Below are 22,201 nucleotides of genomic sequence, written 5' to 3' on the forward strand. Positions count from 1 at the left end.
GTTCTCTGCTCTGAGGCCACTGCAGCCTGGGTTCCAGCCCTGACTCTGCCACGTCCTACCTGATGACCTTGGAGAAATGACTTTTGCTCTCTGAGCCTCAGTCTCCTCACCTGTAAAATAGGGCTAAGGTCGTCATGAGGCTTCAGCGAGACGAGGCAGGTGGAGGACTTAGGAAGTCGTAACCCCCCGCACCCCACCCCCATCCCAAGTCATGAGTCGAACGTCAGGTCCATGGAGAGGCTGGTCTCTGAGAGGTCAGGAATGACAGACAGAAATCGAGGGGTAAAAAAGGAGATAATACGGAGTCTATACAAACCCCTTCAGAAAAATAGCAGAGGCCAGCTTTAGCCTGATAACCGAAGTGGACACAGACACATCGAGGAGACAACACAAACACCCCCCATGGATAGAGAGGCAAAGATCCTTAACAAAATCTTTATCCAATGCAAAGCAGTGATATTTAGAAAAGGCAGTGCATCTTGACCACTTAGGGTTTACCCCAGGTACGCAGAATAGGTTTACCATTGAGAACCAAATATTATAATTCACCGTAAAAAAGTGGGAGTGGCTGTTGGCTTCGATCACCAAAGCGCATTAACTGTGTCCGAGGGGGCACACACACTCCGCGTCTCCGGTTCCATCACTGGGGCCCTCTCGGCTGTCACCCCGCCTCCCGCCGCCTGCCCGCCTCCGCCCAGGGTCTCTCCAGGAACGGGTGTGACGGCGAGTTCCTCCCTCCCTCCCTCCCAGGCTCTGCTCTTGAGGGCTCCCCCAGGGGGTCCGTCCAGGATGGCAGGGTGGACCCTGCGCCAGGTGCCCAGGTAGGGAACACCCCTGAGCCCCTGAGTCATACATGACCCCACAGGGACCACTGCCATCCCTGTCTGACAGATTAGGACACCAGGCTCGGAGAGGGCATGTGACTGCTGTGCCAGTGCTGGCGCTGAGCCCCGGGCTTCAGCACCTGGTGTTGCTGACACCTCACAGGACAGGATGCCGACCGCCTCTCCAGGGAGACTTTTCTCCTAATCGGTTGTTAGGCACTTGGATTCCACTGCCCACCCTGAGCTTAGGGGGTCTGCTGAGAGCCCTCCTTTCTTCAGAAACCCCCTCTTCATCTTAAAGACTCCAAAGACCACCATCCACCCCTGCAGAGACAGAGGCCCTGGGGACCCGCTGGGGATGTGGGCCTTGGAGGGCAGCAGCCCGTCCCCAGCCCAAAGCTGGAGCTGGATTCGCCCTGGATGACGGGTTCCCGGATTCCCGAGGGTGGGGGTGAGGAGCGAAGGCAGACACCCTCACCCCTTCCGCTCAGCATCTCATGGACGCGCCGTCCAGGAGCATCTATGGGAATGGGCAGAATGTATTTTGAAGACTCTGGAACCAGCCAGTGTTCAAGACTGGAGGTTGGGGGGTCTTCATTGTGGTGGCCCAGCCGGGTCTGGCATCCCCGAGCTCCTTTAGGGAAAAGACAAGGTGCAGATCTCCTGCACCCCCAGCAGGGCTGGACGCAAAGGAGGCTCCAGAGAGAAGCCTTGGGAGGGCGAGCAGGGGCGGCTTGGGTCCTACCTGCAGGGGCGTCGGTCTTGGGGGACCATGACCCCTGAGGGTGTGGGATCTGCAGCAGGAGGGGAAGGTATTCAGGCCTGAGGGCTGGGCCTGCGGAGGGCTCTGGGCCCAGGAGATCCGATGCCCTTCATCAGCAGCAGCTGGACCCTCGGATGGGATTGCGCTATACCCCTGTCCTGTCCCAGTGGGGCGGCTGGGAGAGGAAGTTGTCCTTCCCCCCAAAGGATCCTGCGTGCTATGGGTTGAATTGTGTCCCCGCAAAAGATGTTGGAGTCCTCACTCCCATTATCTACGGATGTGACCTTGTTTGGAAAGGTCCTTTGCAGATGTGATTAAGATGTTAAGATGAGGTCATTCTGAGTAGGGTGGGCCCTAATCCAATAGGACTGCTGTCATTATAAGAAGAGAAGAAGGGGACTTCCCTGGTGGTCGAGTGGTTAAGACTCCGTGCTCCCAATGCAGGGGGCACGGGTTCGATCCCTGGTCGGGGAGCTAAGATCTCACAGGCCGCACAGTGTAGCCAAAAAAAAAGAGGAGAGACAGACACAGACACAGACACAGACGCAGGCAGAATGCCCTGTGACGACAGAGGCAGAGGTTAGAGTGACATGGCCACAGCCAGGATTGCCGGCCACCACCGGAAGCTGGATGAGGTAGGGAAGGATTCTACCCAGAGTCTCAGAGGCAGCGTGGCCCTGCAGACACCTTGAGTTTGGACTTCTAACCTCCAGAACTGAGAGGGAACACATTTCTGTTGTTTTAAGCCACCCGGTTGGCTGTGGCTCCTCCTTACGGCAGCCAGGAAACGAATCCACCATCTATCGGCACTGATGTCTACCTCACCCTGCTTCCACTTGTCCTGGTAGCGACCACTTCCTTGGGGGCAGGGTCTGGGTCAGCGGGGAGTGAGAGGGGCTTGGCCCCCAGGGGAGAGCTCCTCAGCACCACAGTGAGGGCTTCCCAAACGGATCACCACCCAGGCTCTGGGCAGGGTGGCCAGTGCAGGGCCCCGGGGACGGAGGGAGCCCCAGCAGGGACCTCAGGGAGAAGGGACCAGGCAGCCCGGAAAAGTCTAGGAGCCCATTGCCCCCTGACCACCTGACACCGTGGCCTGACTGGGGGTAAAGAAATCACTCCCCACCCCCATGTTAACAGGGACTCTCCCACCTGGAATCTTGCATCAAACGAGGGAAAAAAACACACAGGAGAGGGCCTGTTTGCACGTCATCTGTATTGTCACGTGAAGTGCACGTCCGGAACGGCTGACTTGGAAACAACCTATTAGGTCACACGGAGTCCGGCCCCTGGGGGCCAAAGCGGCACCGATGCCCGTGGGCCCTGGGCTTGCCACAGGCGGTGGCGCAGACACCTGGTCTCCCCGGGCTCTGGGGCCCAGCGCTGGGAGAGGCCAGCTCACGCCTCAAGCCCTTCCGCTCCGGGCAGCATCTCCCAAAATGCGCCTGGGGAAATGCGGTTCCCTGGGGGGCGGTTAATAGCTTTTCCTTGAGAAAAGGGTTCTGTAGTCAAATAAGTGTAGGAAACATGGATTAAACAAGATTCCATGGAAGCTCTTCTACAGGACTTTGCCTTTATGACAATCCCAGCCCTCGTGAATGTCCAACAGAGTGTGTAGCACTTCCCAGAGTTATTTGACCACAAGACCATTTCTCTTCCCAAAGTGTCTTGTAGGCTGGTGTCCGGTGGGGTACCCTCTGGAAAGCGTTGCCCTAAGCTATCGATGACCGTTAATGGCAATGGCACCTGTGTTGGGTGGTGGGTTGTGGGCATTTCGCTGGTCAGGTGGGCACAGCCAGGAACTCAACAATCATGATGGTGAAAGGACAAGATGAGACTCGGCCCCTCTCCCGCCATCCTGGTTCTCACCTGGTACCTCCAGAGCAGAAGCGGAGCAGGCCTATCCCCGCAGCTGGGCCCCAGCCCGTCTACAGAGGGACTCAGAGTCTGATTGAAGGAGCAGGAGGCACCCAGCATGATGGGAGGGACGTGCCGGTCACTGGTGGGCCCACCTGAGGTCACCAGCCTCCAACCAAGACTGGGGAGATGGGCTGGGGCTGCCTGGTCCCCCCGCCCCTGCCAGCCCTATGTCCTCCTGCTGCCCCTCGGGCCACCCCCGGCCCCAGAGCCGCAGATGAACGGCTCACCAGGCGGAGATGAGCATCTGGCAGGTGTTGGAGGACATCCAGACCAGTTCGACCAGGCGGAACTGGAAGTAGCCGATGACGAAGCCGGAGAGGACATCGGTGATGTGGTGGCGGCCGATCATGACCCGAGACAGGCCCACACAGAGGGCCCAGAGCACCAGCAAGACGCGCAGGGGCACCGCCAGCACCAGGTGGCTGAGGAAGAACTTGGACACCATGGCCGCGCGGCTGGCGTGTCCGGCGGGGAAGGCGTAGATATCCATGGTGAGGTAGTCCAGGGGGCTGGGGCTCGTCTCAAACGGGCCGCGCCGCTTGATGAGCTTCTGCATGCCCGCCACCGTCATGATGTCCAGGAGCAGGGCTGTGGGCAGGAGAGAGAGGCCCCGGAGGCCGTCAGCCGCCTCCTGCACGCTCTCCCCCCACTGTTCCCTGGCTTCCTTCACTCGAACCACGCGGACCTGCGAGCAGGGTCCCACCTCGGGGCCTTTGCTTGCGCTGTTCCCTCTACCTGGAAGGCCCTTCCCTGGGATATCCGGAGAGGTAAAAGTGCTGAATGAGAGAGTGGCGATCAGGGGTTTTGTGGGCCACTGTGGGCCCGGCGGAGGATCTCATCCTGACAAACGGGGCCCCGGGCTGGTGGCTTTTCTCAAAGGACTTCACTGAAGCCCCGCCAGTCCCGAGAACAGGGTGTAACCATCGCCATCTTTTTTAAGTTGAACTGAAATTCATGTAACACACAATTAACTATTTTTAAGTGTACAGTTCAGCAGCATTTAGTATATTCACAATGTTGTGCAACCATCATCTCTATCAAGCTCCAAAAAGAAACCCAGTTCCCATCAAGAAGTTGGCCCCTGTCCTCCCTCCCCCCAGCCCCTGGCAACCACCAGTCTGCTTTCTGTTTCTATGGATTCGCCTATTCTAGACGTTTCATGTAAGTGGAATCATACAACGTATGACCTTTTGTGTCAGGCTTCTTTCACGTACTGTAATGTTTTTAAGGCCCATCTACGTTGTAGCAGGTATCAAAACTTCATTCCTTTTTTATGGCTGACTATTATTCCATGGTCTGGACCTGCCACAATTTGTTTATCCATTCACTGTTGATGGAATCTGGCTTGTCTGTATATTTTGGCTGTTGTGAATAATGCTGCTATGAACATTTGTGTACGAGTATTTGTGGAGAACCCGTTTTCCGTTCTTTTGGGCACATCCCTATGGGTGGAATTGCTCCATCATGTGTTAACTATGTATAATTTTTTTTTATTTTGGCTGCGCCTCGTGGCTTGCAGGATCTCAGTCCCCCGACCAGGAATTAATTGAACCCGGGCCCTCAGCCGTGAAAGCTCCGTGTCTTAACCACTGGACCGCCAGGGAGTTCCCTATGTAAAGTTTTCTGAGGAGCCACCGAACCGCTCTCCATGGCAGCTGTGCCATGTTGTCCTTATTCTACCGACGACGAGACGAAGCCCTGGAGGTTGGCGCATCCCTGCCTGCCCCTCCTTCTTTCTGGACGTTTCCCTTTCCCTCCCTCTGACTTCTTCTCCGTCATTGCCAGGCCTCAGCCTAAATGTCACACCCCCAGCGAGGCCTTCCCTGCCCTCCAGACACGCCACGCTCTCCTCACGGCACTCACCCAGCCGCAACTAAGGAACCCGCTGGGTGGTGAGAGGTTCGGGGTCAACCCCTCACTTCCTCCCCACCACCATCACTTAACAGAAGGCGGGTCAAGCCAAATCTATTCTGTTCGTAGGCGTATGCCCAGGGCCAGACACAGAACGGCAGTCTCCAACTGTTAGTTGAGTCGCTGGCCTGGGGTGCGGAGCCAGAGCGGGGGGCTCCTTTCCCATTTGGGGAGCTTGGGGGAGACCTGGATCTCTGTCCGTCCTGCCTTCACCACCACCCCCCCCCGCTGTGTGGCCTTGGAGAGGCTGCTCTGCCTCTCTGTGCTGTTAGACGAAGGCCCACGCCAAGGGCCCACTTCCATCCAGCTGATCACAGTGGCACCCGGTCAGCCAAAGTGGGGGCTTGTGAGTGTCACAGAGACCTGGGTTCGAGTCCCAGCCTCGGAGCTTCCTGACTGTGACCTTGGACAAGTCACCTAACTTCCCTCACCCGTAACAAGATATCCCAAACACCTGCCTCCCAGACGGGGTCTGACACGGTGCCTGCAGTGTGACTGACTGTCCTGGGTTTGCCTGGGACACAGGGGTTTCTAGGACATAAGAAGTCCAGGACTAAAACAGGGAAGTCCCAGCAAACCAGATGAGGTGGTCCCCCCCAGGTGCCTGGCACACCAGGAGGGCCAGAGAAGGGTGGAGGATTATCACCAAATGACAGTTCAGTGCAGCCTGGCTCTGGGAGCTTTCCTGGAAACTTTAAAGGAGACACCGAACTTGTTGGCCTGCAACCGCTCAGAAATGAAAAAAAACAAAAAAAACAAAAAAAAACTTTTGGGAAAAAAATGACACAGTAGATGTTCAGTGTAGAAAATCTACAAAATAGAAGACAAAAATAAGATTTTAGGGCTTCCCTGGTGGTGCAGTGGTTGAGAGTCTGCCTGCCAATGCAGGGGACACGGGTTCGAGCCCTGGTCTGGGAAGATCCCACATGCCGCGGAGCAACTAGGCCCATGACTCGCAACTACTGAGCTTGCGCGTCTGGAGCCTGTGCTCCGCAACAAGAGAGGCCGCGATAGTGAGAGGCCCGCGAACCGCAATGAAGAGTGGCCCCCACTTGCTACAACTAGAGAAAGCCCTCGCACAGAAACGAAGACCCAACACAGCCATAAATAAATAAATTAATAAAAAAAAAAATAAGATTTAAAATCACCTGTAATCCTGCCACCCAGAGGTAGCCACCTTTCCAGAACCTTCTCTCCATCTATAGAGCATAGATTTAATAAAAGCTGCAACGTGCTCTACACACAACGTTCTGTAACCTGCTTTTGAAAGTTGCCGGGTCACACACCCCCGGACACCCACGGCTGCAGCGTCCGAGGTGCCCTGGCGTATTTACCTGACGGTCCCAGCGTTGGATGTCCAGACTGCTCCCAGGTAACACCGCGCTCCCCGGTCAGTGCAGAACTCTCTTCCTGCCCTCTGCAGGGTTGCTGCTTGCCGTCTGGGCTCCTGGTTTGGGATCTGAAGCCCTGGCCTCCCCAGGGCCTGCCCCTCTCACTAGCCACAGGCCCAGCTGACGTTCGCCCACCCTGGGATGTGCCTGACCAGCCAGGGAAGGGGGCAGAAGCAGGAAATGGTGGACGGAGAGGCCGCCAGGCCATGAGGGGAGGAGCCTAAGGGAGGGAGGGACCCTTGTTCCACACCCCGCCCCGAATTTCCACGGCAACTGGTTCCCAGGAGCCAGGCCTCCCAGTCCGCATGCTGCTGACCCAGGTGGAGGCCAGGCCCAGGCTGGGAGCCATCTGGAGCCCGTGGGGGGGCGGGGGGGGGTCACAGTCCCAGCAGGAGGGAGGGACCAACAGGGCAGGTGGGAGCTGGAGGGAGGCGGCTGCATCTGACCCCAGGGACCCTGAGCCTGACAGAGAAGCAGCCCAGGGAGGCCCCTCCCTCACCTTGTGACAGGCTCTCTCCACCTGGGAGAGAGAGTTTAAACCTGTTAAACTTGCAGGTTTCAGAGTCACAGGTGGGGTTCAAGTCCCGGTTCCTCCGCTCGTTGAGAACAAGTCCCTTCACCTGTCAGAGCTCAGTCTACCCACCTGTAACAGGGGTTATCACAGGATGAAATGAGCTCCTCAGTGTCTGTGAAGTGTTTAGAACAGCCTGGTATGTGGCGGTTGATGCCGTAGCTGCTCTTATTACTCCTAAGCCCCAGCCTGGCCTGACCCAGGTAAGCAACTTAAGGCTTTCAGACCTCGGAGGCTGGGTGTCATCAAGCAGGGGCACTGGTGAGAGGGTTTCCTTCTCTGAGGTCTCACCAGGGTCAAAATGAGGTGGCCCAAATTCCGAGACCCTCATCACCTGGAGGAAAATCAGAGCATCCTGGGCCAGGGTCTGGAGTGGGCTAATGGGGACCAGGCCCAGGCCCTAAGGTAGATCAAACCATGACACTAGCCACTGGGAGATGTGGGCCATCTATCTAATTGGTGACCAAGTTTCTCAGCCGAAAACCGGGGCTCAGCAAGTTGGCAAGTTCCTGCCGATTTAAATCTGCCTTCCCAGACAAGTGTAAACCACAGCAGAGGTGCCCAGAGGAAGCTGCTGGGTTCAGGAGGAAGGCGGGAGGGAGGGGCAACATCGTGCCTCCATGGGCTGCCCAGGGGGATGCCGTGCTCAGGGCCTCGCTCCCACATGCCGGCTGAAGGCAAGGGGGGCTTGTGCCTTGGCCCCCCAGGTGTCCCAGTGCTCCTCGTGGGCTGTCAAGGCCCACAGGCCAAGAACTGAGCAAGACCCACACCTTTCAAACTTCTTTAGCAGCAAAACATTTTTCCCCAATGTTAAGTATACACAGAGACTCAGTATGTGAACAGATGAAAGAGGCAGCCCCATGGCTGAAGCTGGGGGGGATGGGGGACCCTCCCCTGCCCCCTCGAGAGGCTTCTGGGGCTGAGGCTTCTGTGTGCCGTGATTTGAGAACCCCACATCTGGGCCTTTGGGAATCTGCTTTTTCTGGCTGGCTCTGTCCCTTGTGGCCATAATGAGGTGGGGACTGCCCCACTGCCCTGGGCCTCTCGGGACCATCAGGTCAGCCTGGCTGTCCAGCTGGCCCGGCCCAGCCTGTGCTTGGTTCATTCATTCACTCGAGCTGCAGGTCTTGGGCCTCGCTGGTTCCTGAGTATGGCAGGCGAGGGCCAGGCCTGGGGCTGGTGAACCAGGCTGGCAGGGTGCCAGGTGGCTTGGGCGGTGAGGGTGGGGAAGATGAGCAGTAGTTACACGGGGGCTCCTTTCAAGGTGTGGCACGCCCACAGCCTCTCCCCACATCACACTGCTGCTGTCTGGTTTTGAGAGTTGAGTGTAGAAGAGGCCATGGGGGGACAGTTCTCCAGCAGAGCTGGTGGCCACCAGGGCCTCGCCGCTCCACTCACAGCCTCTCCTGCAACACTCCCGCAGGCTGCTCGCACCCCCTCCAGCACCACGGCCATCCCTCGTGTGACTCTGATTCTGACACTGTCAGCACGTAATCTGGGGCCCAGAAATAGAAGCAAATGGCTCCGTCACTCAAGGCTCCGTGAATTCCACTCATACGGCCTGTTGAGCTTCCTGACCTACATTCCCTCCTGGAATGGGAGGGAGGCAGGGGGTCCCTGTGGGGAAAGGTCCTCTTGGCAGCAAGCTCAGGGGCCAGAGTCAGGAGGAGCCTAAGCCACACCACCTGCCCCGACTTGCTCTGTGACCCGGGCTGGTCACCTACCCTCCCTGGGCCTCAGGGCAGAGGCTGCGCACCTGGGCTCCAGGATCAGAGACCGGCCTCAAGGTCGACTGCTTGTGAATTTCATGACCTTGGCACGTCCCTCCCGCTGAGCTTCCTCCCTTCGTTGATAAAATGGGGATCATCCCAGAAGCTACTCTGAGGGCCGCCTGGGCTGCAGGGCTGGGCCCCATCACCTCTCACACCTTCCCTCCCAATAATCTCCACTCTCCACCCCTCTCACGGGGCGGGGGGTGAGATGGCTGAACCCTCCTGGCAGGAAGCACACCCGTTCTCAAGGCCCTGCTGTGCTGCCTTGGTGCCCACTATTCTCTCTCAGCCTGGTTGGGGGGCTGCCGGGATGGACCCCTCGCGGCCCCTCACGCTCAGCTGCTTCCCCTGAGATGTGCTCCATGGGACCAGCTCAGCAGCAGGGCAACGAGGCTGGGCTGGGGGTGGGGGAGGGGTAGCTACGGGCCCTGCAAAGAGCAAAGACAGAGCCGATACCTCTCACTGGCTGGGGCTGGGAGGAGGGGGTCCCAGCTCTTCTGGCCTCTGATCCCCCATTCTGGCCTCTCCGGGAGCTGGGGAACCAGCCCGGTAGTGCTGTGGGGTGCTGTAAATAGGTCTAAACTTTCTGAAGGGCATCTGGCTTCAGACTCAGAAGTCTTTCCAACAGGCCTCCCTTGACTCAGGCCTTCCATCTGTAAGACTATTTCCTTGGGAAGTGATTAGGGATGTGCCCCACATCAAGGATGTCCACTGCAGCTTTCTTTGTAACACTGAAAACCCCAAACCAACCCAATGCCCTTGCGTTGGAGACAGATAGGAGAAACTGCGGCCAAGTCTAAACGGTGGAGCACTCTGGGGCCACTGCGAATGATGAAGCTGATGTGTATTTATAGCCACCGAACGATAGCTATAGGGTTTAAGCGGGAAAGGCCGATGACCAAACTGGATTTACAGTAGGATGCCGTTTTTGTAAAATAAGACGTTAATGTGTTTATATGCAGAGAAAAAAGTCTGGAAGGCACCACGCTAAATGTTAACAGTGCTTCTAGCTGGGTGGGTTGATGAGGGTGATTTTTGGTGTCTTTCTGTAATTCCGCATTAAAATTTTTCTTACCATGACGGTGCATGACTTGTGCACATTTAAAAAGAGTTATTTTTACCAAAAGACAAGTATTGCATGATTCTGCTTTTATGAGGTCCCCAAAGTAGGCAGATTCATAGAGACAGAAAGTAGATTAGAGGTTGCCAGGGGCTGGGGAGTTAGTGTTTAACGGGTGCAGAGTTTCAGTTGGGGAGGATGAAAGAAATTCTGGAGATAGATGGTGGGGACAATTGCACAACGATGTGAATGTACTTAATGCCACTGAACTGGACACTTAGAAATGGTGAAAATGGTGAATTTTATGTCATGTGTATTTTAGCCTGGAGGGACCATTTCGCTGAGCCCCGCTGAGATGATGAGAAGTGAAGCTGGGGGAAGCGTGGAGAATGTCCTACCTCCGCGGAGCTGCCTGGTGTCTCCAGCAGGAGGGCTCCTGACCGTGAAGGTTTGGGATCAGTCTAAAGACCCATCAGTTAGGGACAGGCTGTGCAAACCTCCTGGGGGCTTGTCACCTAAGCTGTCCCCAAGAGCAGGGGCCGGTGGGCTGGGGTGGGAGAGCTGACAGAACAGATTATATGGAGGGTGGGTGAGCAGGGGCTGGGGCGGGGAGGGGATGCTGTGAGATGCTTGGGGTGGGCGGGGGCGGCACTGCCAGGCTGAGGATGAAGGTTCTGGTTTCTGAACCCCTCATGCTTGATGTGAAGGGAGGAGTGGGGGCCGAGATGGGAGGTACATAGCCCAGAAGGCCCAGTAGGGCCATGAGAATGAGGCCAAGCTGGGCAAAACGCCACAGGAGGTCATTTTAGAAGCATATGATACGTTAGTTTGGGCGCAGAGAAAAATCCAGAGGCCCATGACCCAAACTGCAGTGGAGGTTATTCCTGGGGAAAGGGCTTAAGGGAAACACTTTTTTCATCACCTGTCGTTGTTTGAATTTTCCTTACCATGAGGATGTATAGGGAAAAGGTGCTCAACATCCCTCATCATTAAGGAAGCACAAATCAAAACCACAATGAGATACCACTTTTCACACCCATTAGGATGGCTATTATATAAAAAGAAAAGTGCTGGCAAAGAACACTTGTGGAGAAATTGGAGCCCTTTTGCACTGCTGGTGGGAATGTAAAATGGTGCAGCTGCTGTGGAAAATAGTCTGGGGGTTCCTCAAAAAATTAAACATAGGCTCCAGCAATTCCATCCTGGTTCTATACCCAAGAGAAGTGAGAGCAGGGACTTGAACAGATATTTGTACACCCATGTTCATAGCAGCATTATTCACAATAGCCAGAAGGTAGATGATGGATAAACAAAATGTGGTCTGTCCATACCATGGAGTATTATTCAGCCTTAAAAAAGAAGGAAATGGTGATACCTGCTACAACATGGATGAACCTCGAGGACAGGCTGCTCAGTGAAGTAAGTCAGACATTAAAAGACAAATACTGTATCATGCTATTGATATGAGGTCCCTAGACTCGTCAGATTCAGAGAAACAGAAAGCAGAATGGTGGGTGCTGGGGGCTGTGGGGAGGGGGAGGGGGATTTAATGTTTAATGGGAGCCGAGTTTCACTTTGGGAAGATGGAAAAGTTCCGGCAATGTGAATGTACTTAATGCTAGTATACACTTGAAAATGGTTAAAATGGTAAGTTTTATGTTATGTCTACTTAACCAAAACTAAAAAAATGACATAGAAAAAAAAAGAATGTATAGTTTTTATAATCAGGGACATTTCAATAAAGATTCTTTTATAGATCATGGAAATAAGACATGGAAGCCATTTTCCACTGAGGACAGGCCCATGGGGGAACCAGGATGGGCTTGGTGAACGGGGTTGGCCTGGGTCCCCTGTCACCTGGCCTCCTTTGGGATCATCAAGTCGGGTGTTGCAGGGGAAGGACAAAGGAGGGGATCAGGTCATCTCACAGGTGCCTAGAGCTTGGAGGGGACCTGGAGGGACCCTGGACCTGGGACTTCTTTTGATGCTGGCAATGGTGATGAGGACGGTGATGATCATTGATGCCCAAGCATCAACTGGCATTCGTATGAGCCATGCACTTCCGTGTAATGCTTCAGGGAAGTGTCCCAGCAACCCACTAGACAGATGAGGAAAATGAGGCTCAGAGAGGCAAAGTCATTTCCCCGGCTCCCACAGCTGGGCCGGGATTTGCACTCAGGTCCGGCCAACTCTGGAGCCAAGCTTGTGCCAGCTGCTAAGATCCCTTCTGGCTTTGACGTTTCCAGAGACTAGGCAGCACAGCACACCCTTGGGGAGAAACGCAGGGAGCAGAGCAGAGAACTTCCTCCTGGCCCACCTGGGACTCTTCCTGGGTCCAGTGTCTGGAGCTCCATTTCCCGAGGCTCCTGAGTTTTCCGCTTTGGGGCCAAGGAGAGCCCAAGTGCCAATTGTATAGAGGAAGCGTTCTGCCCTCAGGACTCTGCTGGGTGCCCTGGTGCTCAGAGCAGGGCAGGCAGGACCAGGCAGGGCCCCCTCATCCCTCAGGGCCCTGCAGCTTCCACGTCTGCCTGCCACCCACTGTGCTAAGTGCTTTACCAGCTCCCCCTGAACCCCCACCACAGTCCTGAAGCCCCATGTCCAGATCAGGAAACTGAAGCTCAGGGATGGGAACTGACTTGCCCAGATCGAGTAAGGGTCAGAGTGAGGACCAGGACAAAGTCCATTCCAACCTCAGAGCTCCAGGATTGAAAGGCCCCCCAGGCCCCCAAAAACTGAAGAATAGACAGATCCGTGCAGTTTGCGCTCCACGGACGGTCTTTCTTCCCCGGCCAGAGAGTGGTGTGGGCAGCTCCTCTTGGCGGGTCGGGTCAGAGCTGTGGGATTAACCCGCCTTGGCTATTTGCTGCAGTTTACTGGGTCCACATCCCCACGAAATGCCCCAGGCCCACAGACCGCCCTGCCTGTTCTGAGCAGCTGCTCTGTGCCAGGCTCTTATCTCTCTGTCATGTCGGTACCTGGATGTGCCAGCAAAGGTGCTGGTAAAAGAGAAAACTCTTCCCAGATGCCTCCTCGCTACTCACAAGCTTCAGCGTGGATTGGGCGGTCAGCCCGACCTGCAGACGGATGGTGGGGGGAGGGCAAGGGGTCTGCAGCCTGGAGGACTTGGATTTGGTTCCCAGATCTACCACTTACGGGCATGTGGGGGTGGGCAAGTTCCTTGACCCCTCTGAGCCTCAGTTAACTCTGTAAAGTGGGTGTATTAATACTTACATTACACGGTCATTAAAAAGAGTTAAAAATCATTAAATACAGGACATTCATGGCATAGTACTTGGTACATAGTGAAGCTCAATAAATGATGATTTTAAAAACTTAGACATGGCTGTCCTTCTTATTCAAGAAGGGAGGCACCTCGAACCTTGCTCTTCATCCTATGAAGCAAACTCCTTTGTGTCCACAGAATCTGGTTGCTGGAAAGAGCCAGAAGCCTCATCTTAACAAATTGTTAAGATGTTAAGAGTTGTTCCCAGCTCTGGTCCTGGCCCCATCAATGACTAGCTACGTGGCTCTGGACAAATCATCTCCCTGTAGAAGTGGTGATGTGGTTTATGCAAAACCAGGCACGTAGTAAGCACTGAGCAAATTACGAACACAGCTTCACCACCTCCATCATCTTACGCGGAAGGAATGTGCAGATGGGGTCCAGGGAGCAGGGTTGAGAGGGAGGCTCAAGGATGCTTTCCCACCCCCATCCTTGGACACCTGACCCCCAACACAGTTTTCTTGAGCTACTGCTCTGTGTCAGGCTGCAGCGGGCACCGGGGAAACTGTGGGTAATGAGACCAGGGTTCTGCCCCCCGACAAACACCCGGCCCAGCACCTGGGCCACCTTGCTCTGTCCCTCTGTCCCAAGCCCAGGGCACGTTGCCTGAAAAGAGCCCAGGCCTGGATGTCAGGTGCAAATCTTCAGACCTGGTGCAAATCTCCCGCTCTGAAGCTTTGGCCAGGTTGCTTTATTTACAGGAGCCTCAGTTTCCTAATCTGTAAAGTGGGAATGGTAATAGCACCAGTCACATGGGACTGTTTATTTGGCATAATAACAAGTAATGTAAATCATTTAGGAATACGAACAAGAAAACGTTGATGGTACCAGACCCAGCTACCTCCTGCACGAGCACCTGCTGTTTTCCCCTCCCTGCATCCCACCCACAGAGTGTCCACCCCAGACATCCTACCCACAGAGTGTCCACCCCAGACATCCCACCCACAGAGTGTCCACCCCAGCTGCTCTGAGACCTGAGTGGGGGGCCACACTTTACTGCAACTTCCCCTGGGATGGCAGTTCTCAGTGGCCCAACACACACCCCTTTGGAAGTGGGACCCCTTGTCAGTGTTTGCTTAGCCTGAGCCATCCCTCCCGCTCCAAATCGTGGCTGTGCTGGGAAGGGCCAGGAGATCAACATGGCCCACCGTGGAGGGTGGCAGCAGAGGGTCCCCGAGCACCTGGGGGATCTGGAAGTGGCTGCAGCGTGGGCCGCATGGGGGCTGGGCATCACCTCCTGGGTAGAGGGGAAGGCCTGCTTTCCACATGGTGCCCACGTGACACTTGGCACAGGGCAGAGCTCAACTGAAAGACGCTGGTGACAAAGACTTCGCAAAAACAAACCAAAGCTCACCAGGCCCTCCTCTCCTCCAGCGACTCACCCAGGGAAGCAGCAGGTAAGGACTCCAGGAGGCCACGAGTGGGTGGGAGCCCCAGACTGGACCCCTGCATCCCCAGGCCCTGTGGGAGGATCCTGGGCTGCTTGCAGGGTCCCTGAGCCAAGCAGGGGGTTGATGGGAGCAGCTCACAAGTGCTGCCTGCAAGCAGCCTAGGAACTCAAGGACCCCAACCCATGGGATGGCGTGTTACAGGGTTAGACACCCCACTGCAGAGCACCCGCCAGACTCCTGGCCACTTCCCTCGAGGCCACGGCCTCCAGCACCCCTGTTCAAGCTGCTTCTGGGGCGGCGGTACACTTTCCCCAGAGCAGGGCCCTTCCTCAGAAGTTCCCGCTGGGGCCCCGCATTCTCAAGGCCCTCACTTTGCAGGGGGCTGTCATCTGGGCATCCTCAGCTCTCTCTTCCCCAAGCCGGAGACTTGCCTGTTTCTGGGGCACCCTCCCTGCTTAACCTCATTAAATTGTTCCAGTCGGTTTCTGAGGGCCCCGCTGGTCCTGCTGGGGTGGGCTCCCTCCCCGGGCCTGGCGGGGTGGGTGGTGGACGGCGGGCACACTCACCCAGAAGTAGGTTCATGAGCACCTCCTGGCCGGCCAGCGTGCTGCTCTTCACCAGGCAGAGGATGGTACCCCCGATCCAGGGGATGCCGTGGCCCGTGATGCCAATGAGCTTGACCATGGAGCGGGCGCTGGCCCAGGACGCAGCCCGGCCGGCGCACACCCCCAGGCGCTTGGACATGCAGATGTCAATGGCCAGCAGGGAGTTGAAGGCGATGCCCTTGAAGGAGGGGTTCAGCTGCATGCAGTCCTCCTCGGGCAGCTGCTGAGACTGGCGCCGCTCGCGGGCCCCATCGCCAGGGCACGAGGGCTGTGCCGAGGGGCCCGAGGCCTTCCTGCCCGAGCTGCGGGGCTCCGGCGCCCCCTTGGGGGGCTGGTTCAGCGACAGGAACTCGGCCCGGTTGAGGACGTTGTTGCGGTCCCGGGCCCGGGCCCGGCTCTGGGCGCCAGGCATGGTGACAGTCACCCAGCCTGGCTGTGAGGCCCTTCTCTCCAAAGACGGAAGCCTGGAGCCTCCCCTGCTCCCGGCCTCCCCTCCTGCTCTGCGGCAGCTGTTAAATATAGAGTGCGGGACTGCACATGGCTGTTTACCTCCGGCTGCCACCAGGCTCCCAGGGAACGTCAGTACCAGCTGGGCAGCCAATCGAGCCCCCCAGTGTGGGCCAGCGCCAATGGAGCCACCCAGGAGGTGGACACGTCCACAGCTGCAGCCTGGCTGCCTCGGGCCTGGGCTATTTAAATCTTCCAATGGCTCGCTCCCGGGGTTTGGGGGACTCTGGGAAATGTAGTCCTCCTGATGCTCTGGCCTCGGCTGTGCCCCAGGCCAGAGGCCCAGATGGGGGCCCCCCGACTCAGCCCTGCTTTGACCAGCTTCCCTCTGAGCAGGCCAGACCCCTGTGAGCCAGGCCCGCCTGACCCACTGGCCTGGACAGCTTGGACCTGGTCCCATGGGCTAGACGGTGGAGCCCAGGCCAAAGGCCTCTCCGGACACCAGATGGAGTGAATGACGTCACTGAAAGCATCACCCTGGGTCCACTGGGGCTGGGCCCAGCCCCTCCCCTCTGTGACGGCATTTCATTAAGCTGGCAGGCTGGGCTTTTTTATTTTCAATCAGTCTTGAATTGGGCTTCAGTGCATGACCGTTCAATCAAATGGCAATCTGTAAGATTCGATTTCCATTAGAGGGAGGGGTAATTAATTGGTTGGTAATGGATCTGCCCCTCGGAGGTGGCCTCCACTGTCCGGAAGCTTTGCGAAGGACAGGATCACTAAAGCAGCTTCAGGCAGCCCGTAACTAGTTCCCGAGCTCCTGGACCTGTGCTAGGTGCCTGGAACACTGCAGCAAATGGAACACATCGCGTGCGTCCCCGTCCCCGGGAAGCTCATAGTTCAGCGGGGATTAAACGAATGACATGTGTGAATGATTGCAAGTGTGCAGACGTGTTGCAGGATCATAGAACAGGGCTCCGGGCCTGGCCTGGGAGTTGTGGAGGGCTTTCCCCCGGAAGGAAAGGCAGGTGAGAGTTCCTGGGCAAGGGAGAGCCTACCTCCTGCCCTCCTGTGAGGTCTGGGGGCCCGTGTGGCAGTACATGGACTGAGGGGGCGGGAGAGGCTGCAGACCCAGAGAGGGGCAGACCACGAGGGCCCAGCCGAGGATTTGGGGTTTGAGTCTGGCCTCCCTGACTGCAGGAACCCAAAGTCTCCACAGCCCTCTTAGGGCTGACTGGGCCTGGGCTCAAGGGGAAGCCACTGGTTTAGGGCAAGCAGCAGAGTCAGGGGTGAACGCCCTGGTCTCATGATTCACGGCACCCAAGGCCTGTCTGCCCAGCTGGAATGAAGGCAGGAGTCCTTCCAAGCATGGAGACCCCCATGAAGCCCCAGGCCCACCCCACAGCCTCCCAGGGACCAGGTCCAGAGCCTCCCAAGGACACGAAGCTGCCTGGGGTGGGAGTGAGTGCTCTGTGGTCACAGGGGACCAGCCTGGGGGCTCCAGAGTCAGAAAGATGAGGAATGACCTGGGGCTGTGCCACCAACTAGCCGTGGGAACTCAAGCAAGTCACTTGGCTTCTCTGGGCCTAGTTTTCTCCTCTTGTAACATGGGAACACTAGTGTCCACCTTCCAAGAGCTGTTATGAAGTCAGTGAGATGATGTTTGTAAAATGCTGAGAAGGGTCCCTGCCACATAGTGAGCCTTTAAGCCTATGGGTTAGGAATTGATCCTATTTAACAAACAAGGCAAAGTCCTCTCTCCCTCTGAGTGCCCCCTTCAGAAGGACTCACCCCCAAGGTCTGGCCCCCACTCCGTACCTGGCTGGTGTGAAGCCAGACACCAAGAACCCTCAGTCTGGGGTTCCTTGTGGACCCCCTGGCACTTCTCTTCCAGAGTGTTCCCCTCAGAACATGCACCCACAGAGAAGGACGTCTCAGACTGTGTCACATCCCTCCCTCTCGGGAGTGGCCATAATGACCTGTGCTGCCTCATCCTGGACCCTGGACAGATGCACATGAAGATGTGCACAGAATGCATGGGTAGTGGGCAGTGTACTGTGCTCTCTATTTGCTTTAGCTTATTGACACCATATAACCAACCTTCCTGTGAAGTCAAGATATCATCCCCACTTTACAGACAAGGAAGCTGAGGCTCAGAGGGGTGAAACCCAAAAGAGGTGAGGCCCAACTCCCAAGAAGTCCCTGGGGTGGGATACAAGGGCCTCCAGACTCAGATGCCTCAGACCACAGGGACCTGGATGTGCCCACTTAGCTGTCCACCAGGGCACTCACCCCACTCTCCCTGGGTGGGGCCCATGACCTGGGCTGACCTCAGGAGGGGAGGAGGAGCTCAGCCCAGATAGGGGCTATTAATACCCAGAGGCCTGTGTCAGCACCTTGGCCTGGCAAGAGCTGCTGGCAGGTTCTGAGGGCTACAATGGGCTCCATGCTGGGGAGGGCCATGGAGTCCGATTGGACTTTGGTCCAGGAGTGGTGAAAAGTGGGCTCTGGGCTGGGACAACCCTGGGTTCAAACCCCTTAGCAACCTCTACCTTAGTGACCTCAGGCAAGTCCTGCTAGCACTCCTGGCCTCTGTTTCCCCTTCAGGGGGCTGGTGAGAGCCACTCACTCAGACTGAGACCTTCTCCTCCATCTGTAAGTTAGGGTGACCTTGTTCACATCCTCAGACAGCTGAGAAGCAGGCGCCATCCCTTTATGAGCACCTACCATAGCCCACACAGTCCCACTTCTCAAGAGTCTTAGAATTCATTCATTCATTGAATTGGTGCTTTCATTGATCTCTTCCTGCAGTTTAGTTGGGGAGATAGGATACACACCCATGAGATAGCTAGCCAGTTTATAAAACAATATACTTTTACCAATAGCCTTATTTTTTTCTTACTGTCAAAATGTTATAGTCTTACTGCAATAAATTCAATAAATACAGATGATCTAGATATAATCCTACTGCCTGGAGACCATCACTGTTAACATGAGGGTGGTCAGGTTATAAAGGGATTCTCACTTGTCTCATTTCCAATTACTGAAATGTTTTATGACAACCAAGTATTACTTTAATAATCAGAAAGAATATCTATTAAACAAACTATACCTATGTATATTATATATATAAAGAAATATGCTTTTAAAATATGATTGTATTATATACCCTTTAAAAAATAACCTCCCCTCTTCACTTAACAATATAAACCTGCTGGGACTTCCCTGGTGGCGCAGCAGTTAAGAATCTGCCTGCCAATGCAGGGGACATGGGTTCGATCCCTGGTCCTGGAAGATCCCACATGCTGCGGAGCAACTAAGCCCATGCGCCACAACTACTGAGCCTGTGCTCTAGAACCCATGAGCCACAACTTCTGAGCCTGTGAGCCACAACTACTGAAGCCCACGTGCCTAGCGCCCGTGCTCTGCAACAAGAGAAGCCACCACAATGAGAAGCCCACACACCGCAACGAAGAGTAGCCCCTGCTCGCCACAACTAGAGAAAGCCTGTGCGCAGCAACGAAGACGCAACGCAGACAAAAATAAATAAATAAAATAAATAAATTTATGAAAAAGAAAAAAAAAGACCCAATGCAGCCAAAAATAAATAAATAAATAAAAAATACATAAACTTGGCAATGTCTCCATAACAACCCATTATTTTTTGATGACTGCTTGGCATTTTGTCATGTGGATGGGCCATCCTTTATGTAAGCAATTCCCTATTATTAGACATGTAGGTTGTTTGCATTTTGTGACGATTCGGAACTATTATGGCATAGCTATCCTTATATATACACCCCTGTGCACTAAAGCAGAATATAAATAAGGTGTTAAAGCGGCAAGTACCAAATAGAAGTGTGCTCAGATACATCCCCATGAAGTCCAGTGGGTCGTCCTGAGCCACCTACTGCAGTGCCTAGACCTGGAAGAGCAGCACAGGGTCGGAGACACTTCTAGCCGACATGGCAAGTCTAACCACACTTTTCCTGTGTTAGAGTTGAGGAAGAGAAGGCTAGAGTGGTGACATCACCTGTGAGGCCACAGAGCTGGTCAAGCAAGGCCGGAGTTAGGATGTGGGCTGGCTGGTCCCTGTAACTCTGGGCCTGCGGGCTGTCTTCCTGGCCATGTGTCCCACAGCTTCTCCGTTCCCTGCCTGCTTGACCTCATCTTTCACTCACTCATTCGCTCACTCACTCCTGGACCACTTTTTAAAAAACATTATTTATTTATTTATTTATTTATTTTTTGGCCACGCGGCACGTGGGATCTTAGTTCCCCGACCAGGGATCGAACCCACGCCCCCTGCACTGAGTCTTAACCACTGGACCACTGGAGGTCCCTGGAATACTTTTCGAGGTCTGCTGTGTGCCAGGCCCTCTCCCCATGCAAGGACCAGTGGGAAATACAAAGATGGCTCTGAGGGGGCCCCATGCGTGCAGACCACCTGGCCTGCCCTGAATCATTGCCCCACCTGGCCCTAGGTCCACATAACCTCCCTATTCTAGCACTGTCCATTGTTGAGAGAGGGCGGTGGTACGCAGTGAAGTGACTCAGGACTCAGTCTAAAGCCCTTGCCCCAAGCATTTGGATACACTGCCTGTCACTTGAAAGCAGGAGAGGTTTTCTGGCAGCATCCTGGGACCTAGAGCCATTTGTACATTGTAGTCACTTGTTATTTGTTGTCTTTAAATGTTTAAGAAAGACTGACTACTACTATTGAGCATATTTATCATTAACTTGTACTTAACACTGCTCCGTGTCAGACTCAGAGATACGTGTGTCTCAACTGTCACCGCAACTTCATAGACAGGCTTTTAGTCCCCATGGTACACATGAGAACACCAAGCTCAGAGGTTAAGGGATTCTCTCTGGACCACGGAGTCAGCCAGCGAGGTACCCCGGGATTCAAACCTCACCCCAATCCCCCTCACCCTCTCCCTCTCTTTTCCTTTTTCCTTGGCCAGTTTCCTTTCTAACATGCCATACACTTATTTATTCTGTGTGTGCTCAGGGCCTGTGTCCTCCTAGCAGAGTGTCAGCCCACGGGGCAGGGTCTGTTGTCTATTTGTTCCTTTGTGGGGCAAGGTGCCCAAGCAGTGCCTGGCACCTAGTAGGCATTCAATAAATATGTACTGAATGAATGGCTGTCTGATTCTGAAGCCTGGGCTCTGATCTACGACAAACCTTGCCGTCAAAGACGATGGCCAAGAGGAGGCGGGTTATTTGGGGTAATGACCCCAAAACAGGAGGGGAAGGGGTGAGAAGCTCCACTCTGGGGAGACGCACAGCTGGAGGGGAGAGCAGGGAGGGGCAGCGGCGGGGTTCCCTGCCAGGACGGCGAAGCAGCCCTGAGAAAAGCATTTTTCGTCCCCGCCCCCCCACCCCGCCAGCTCCCGCCCCGGATCGCTTTGTCAGTTCGCATTTCGAAGGCCGCTCCTCGGTTATTTCGGTCGGGAAACCTGATCCTTCTCCGGGTTTATTTTAGCACCTTGGAGAACTCCCAGCGCCGCACCCGATCCCGGGCCGCACCCAGCCTGCTGACGCCGCCTCCGTCCCCGTTCTCCCCGGGCGGCGGGGCGCGCGGGGGGCCCCGCCGGAGCAGCCTCCGGGGCGCGGCGCCCGCGTCCTCCCGCATCTGCCGCGCGCGGGACCGTGATGGGGGGGCCCGAGGATGCTGGGGGCAGGGCGGCGGCGCGGCGGGGCGGTGCCAGGTGACCGGGGTGGGCGGCGGGAGGGCGGGCACCTGCGCTCACTGCCCCCGCCGCCGGACCCGGGGCGCCGCTGAGCCTCCGCTCCTCGCCTGGGGGGACGGTGGTGCGTTCAAGAGGCCGTCCCGGGAGGAGCAGGCGTTTCTCGCTCAGAACTGTGGCTCCGACGGGGAAGCGGGGCCGGAGGGACCGCCCTTGTGAGCCAGGCTGGGAGAAGCAACCCCTCCCCCGCCCGTCCTGACCCCGATTTGGCCCTGGATCTCCATCCCCCAGGCACATTAACGATCCCCTCCAGCCCCAAAATAACATCCAACACACCCGCGTGCACAGACATGCACACTCACGCACGCGCCTACATCCCACCCACTCACACCCACGAACGTGCTCACCTACACTCACCATCACACACACATCCATACATCTGCACGGACACACACTCTCACCCACAGACACACACGCTCACATCCACCCTCACAGACACACATGACCATGCACCAGCGGGCACACTCACACACTCGCATAACCAGAACACAAACGTGTCCTTCTGTACTCACA

At 55.8% G+C, this 22,201-nt stretch overlaps 2 protein-coding genes across 7 annotated transcripts in view; one reads left to right on the forward strand and one right to left on the reverse strand.

Annotated features, from left to right (window-relative positions):
• Nucleotides 1-2,785: 2,785 nt before the first annotated feature.
• PLPP7 (phospholipid phosphatase 7 (inactive)) lies at nucleotides 2,786-16,056 on the reverse strand. Of its 3 annotated transcripts, none has more exons than XM_082468258.1 (2): nucleotides 15,450-16,056; nucleotides 2,786-4,092 (listed from the first exon to the last, which is right to left on the reverse strand). In XM_082468258.1, exons 1-2 carry the CDS (start codon nucleotides 15,898-15,900, stop codon nucleotides 3,728-3,730), a joined length of 816 nt encoding a protein of 271 aa, XP_082324384.1. In that variant the 5' UTR covers nucleotides 15,901-16,056; the 3' UTR covers nucleotides 2,786-3,727. The 3 variants fall into 3 exon arrangements, with proteins under 3 accessions (XP_082324384.1, XP_082324385.1, XP_082324383.1); XM_082468259.1 differs by lacking the exon at nucleotides 15,450-16,056 and adding an exon at nucleotides 13,185-13,361; XM_082468257.1 differs by lacking the exon at nucleotides 15,450-16,056 and adding an exon at nucleotides 6,750-6,979.
• Nucleotides 14,445-22,201, forward strand: part of FAM78A (family with sequence similarity 78 member A) — a 42,942-nt gene continuing 35,185 nt past the window's right edge. Inside the window, exons 1-3 of one of the 4 annotated variants that reach the window (XR_014265445.1) lie at nucleotides 14,451-14,889; nucleotides 18,013-18,112; nucleotides 19,200-21,402. The gene's annotated coding sequence lies outside the window, so the exon portion shown is untranslated. Of the gene's footprint in view, nucleotides 14,890-17,831; nucleotides 18,113-19,172; nucleotides 21,403-22,201 lie in introns of those variants that run through there. The other 3 variants (XR_014265446.1, XR_014265447.1, XM_082468238.1) reach the window with 3 other exon arrangements.

The sequence above is a fragment of the Balaenoptera physalus genome, assembly GCF_965194825.1.
Source record: "Balaenoptera physalus genome assembly, chromosome: 7".
In the NCBI taxonomy this organism is placed as follows: Eukaryota; Metazoa; Chordata; class Mammalia; order Artiodactyla; family Balaenopteridae; genus Balaenoptera; species Balaenoptera physalus.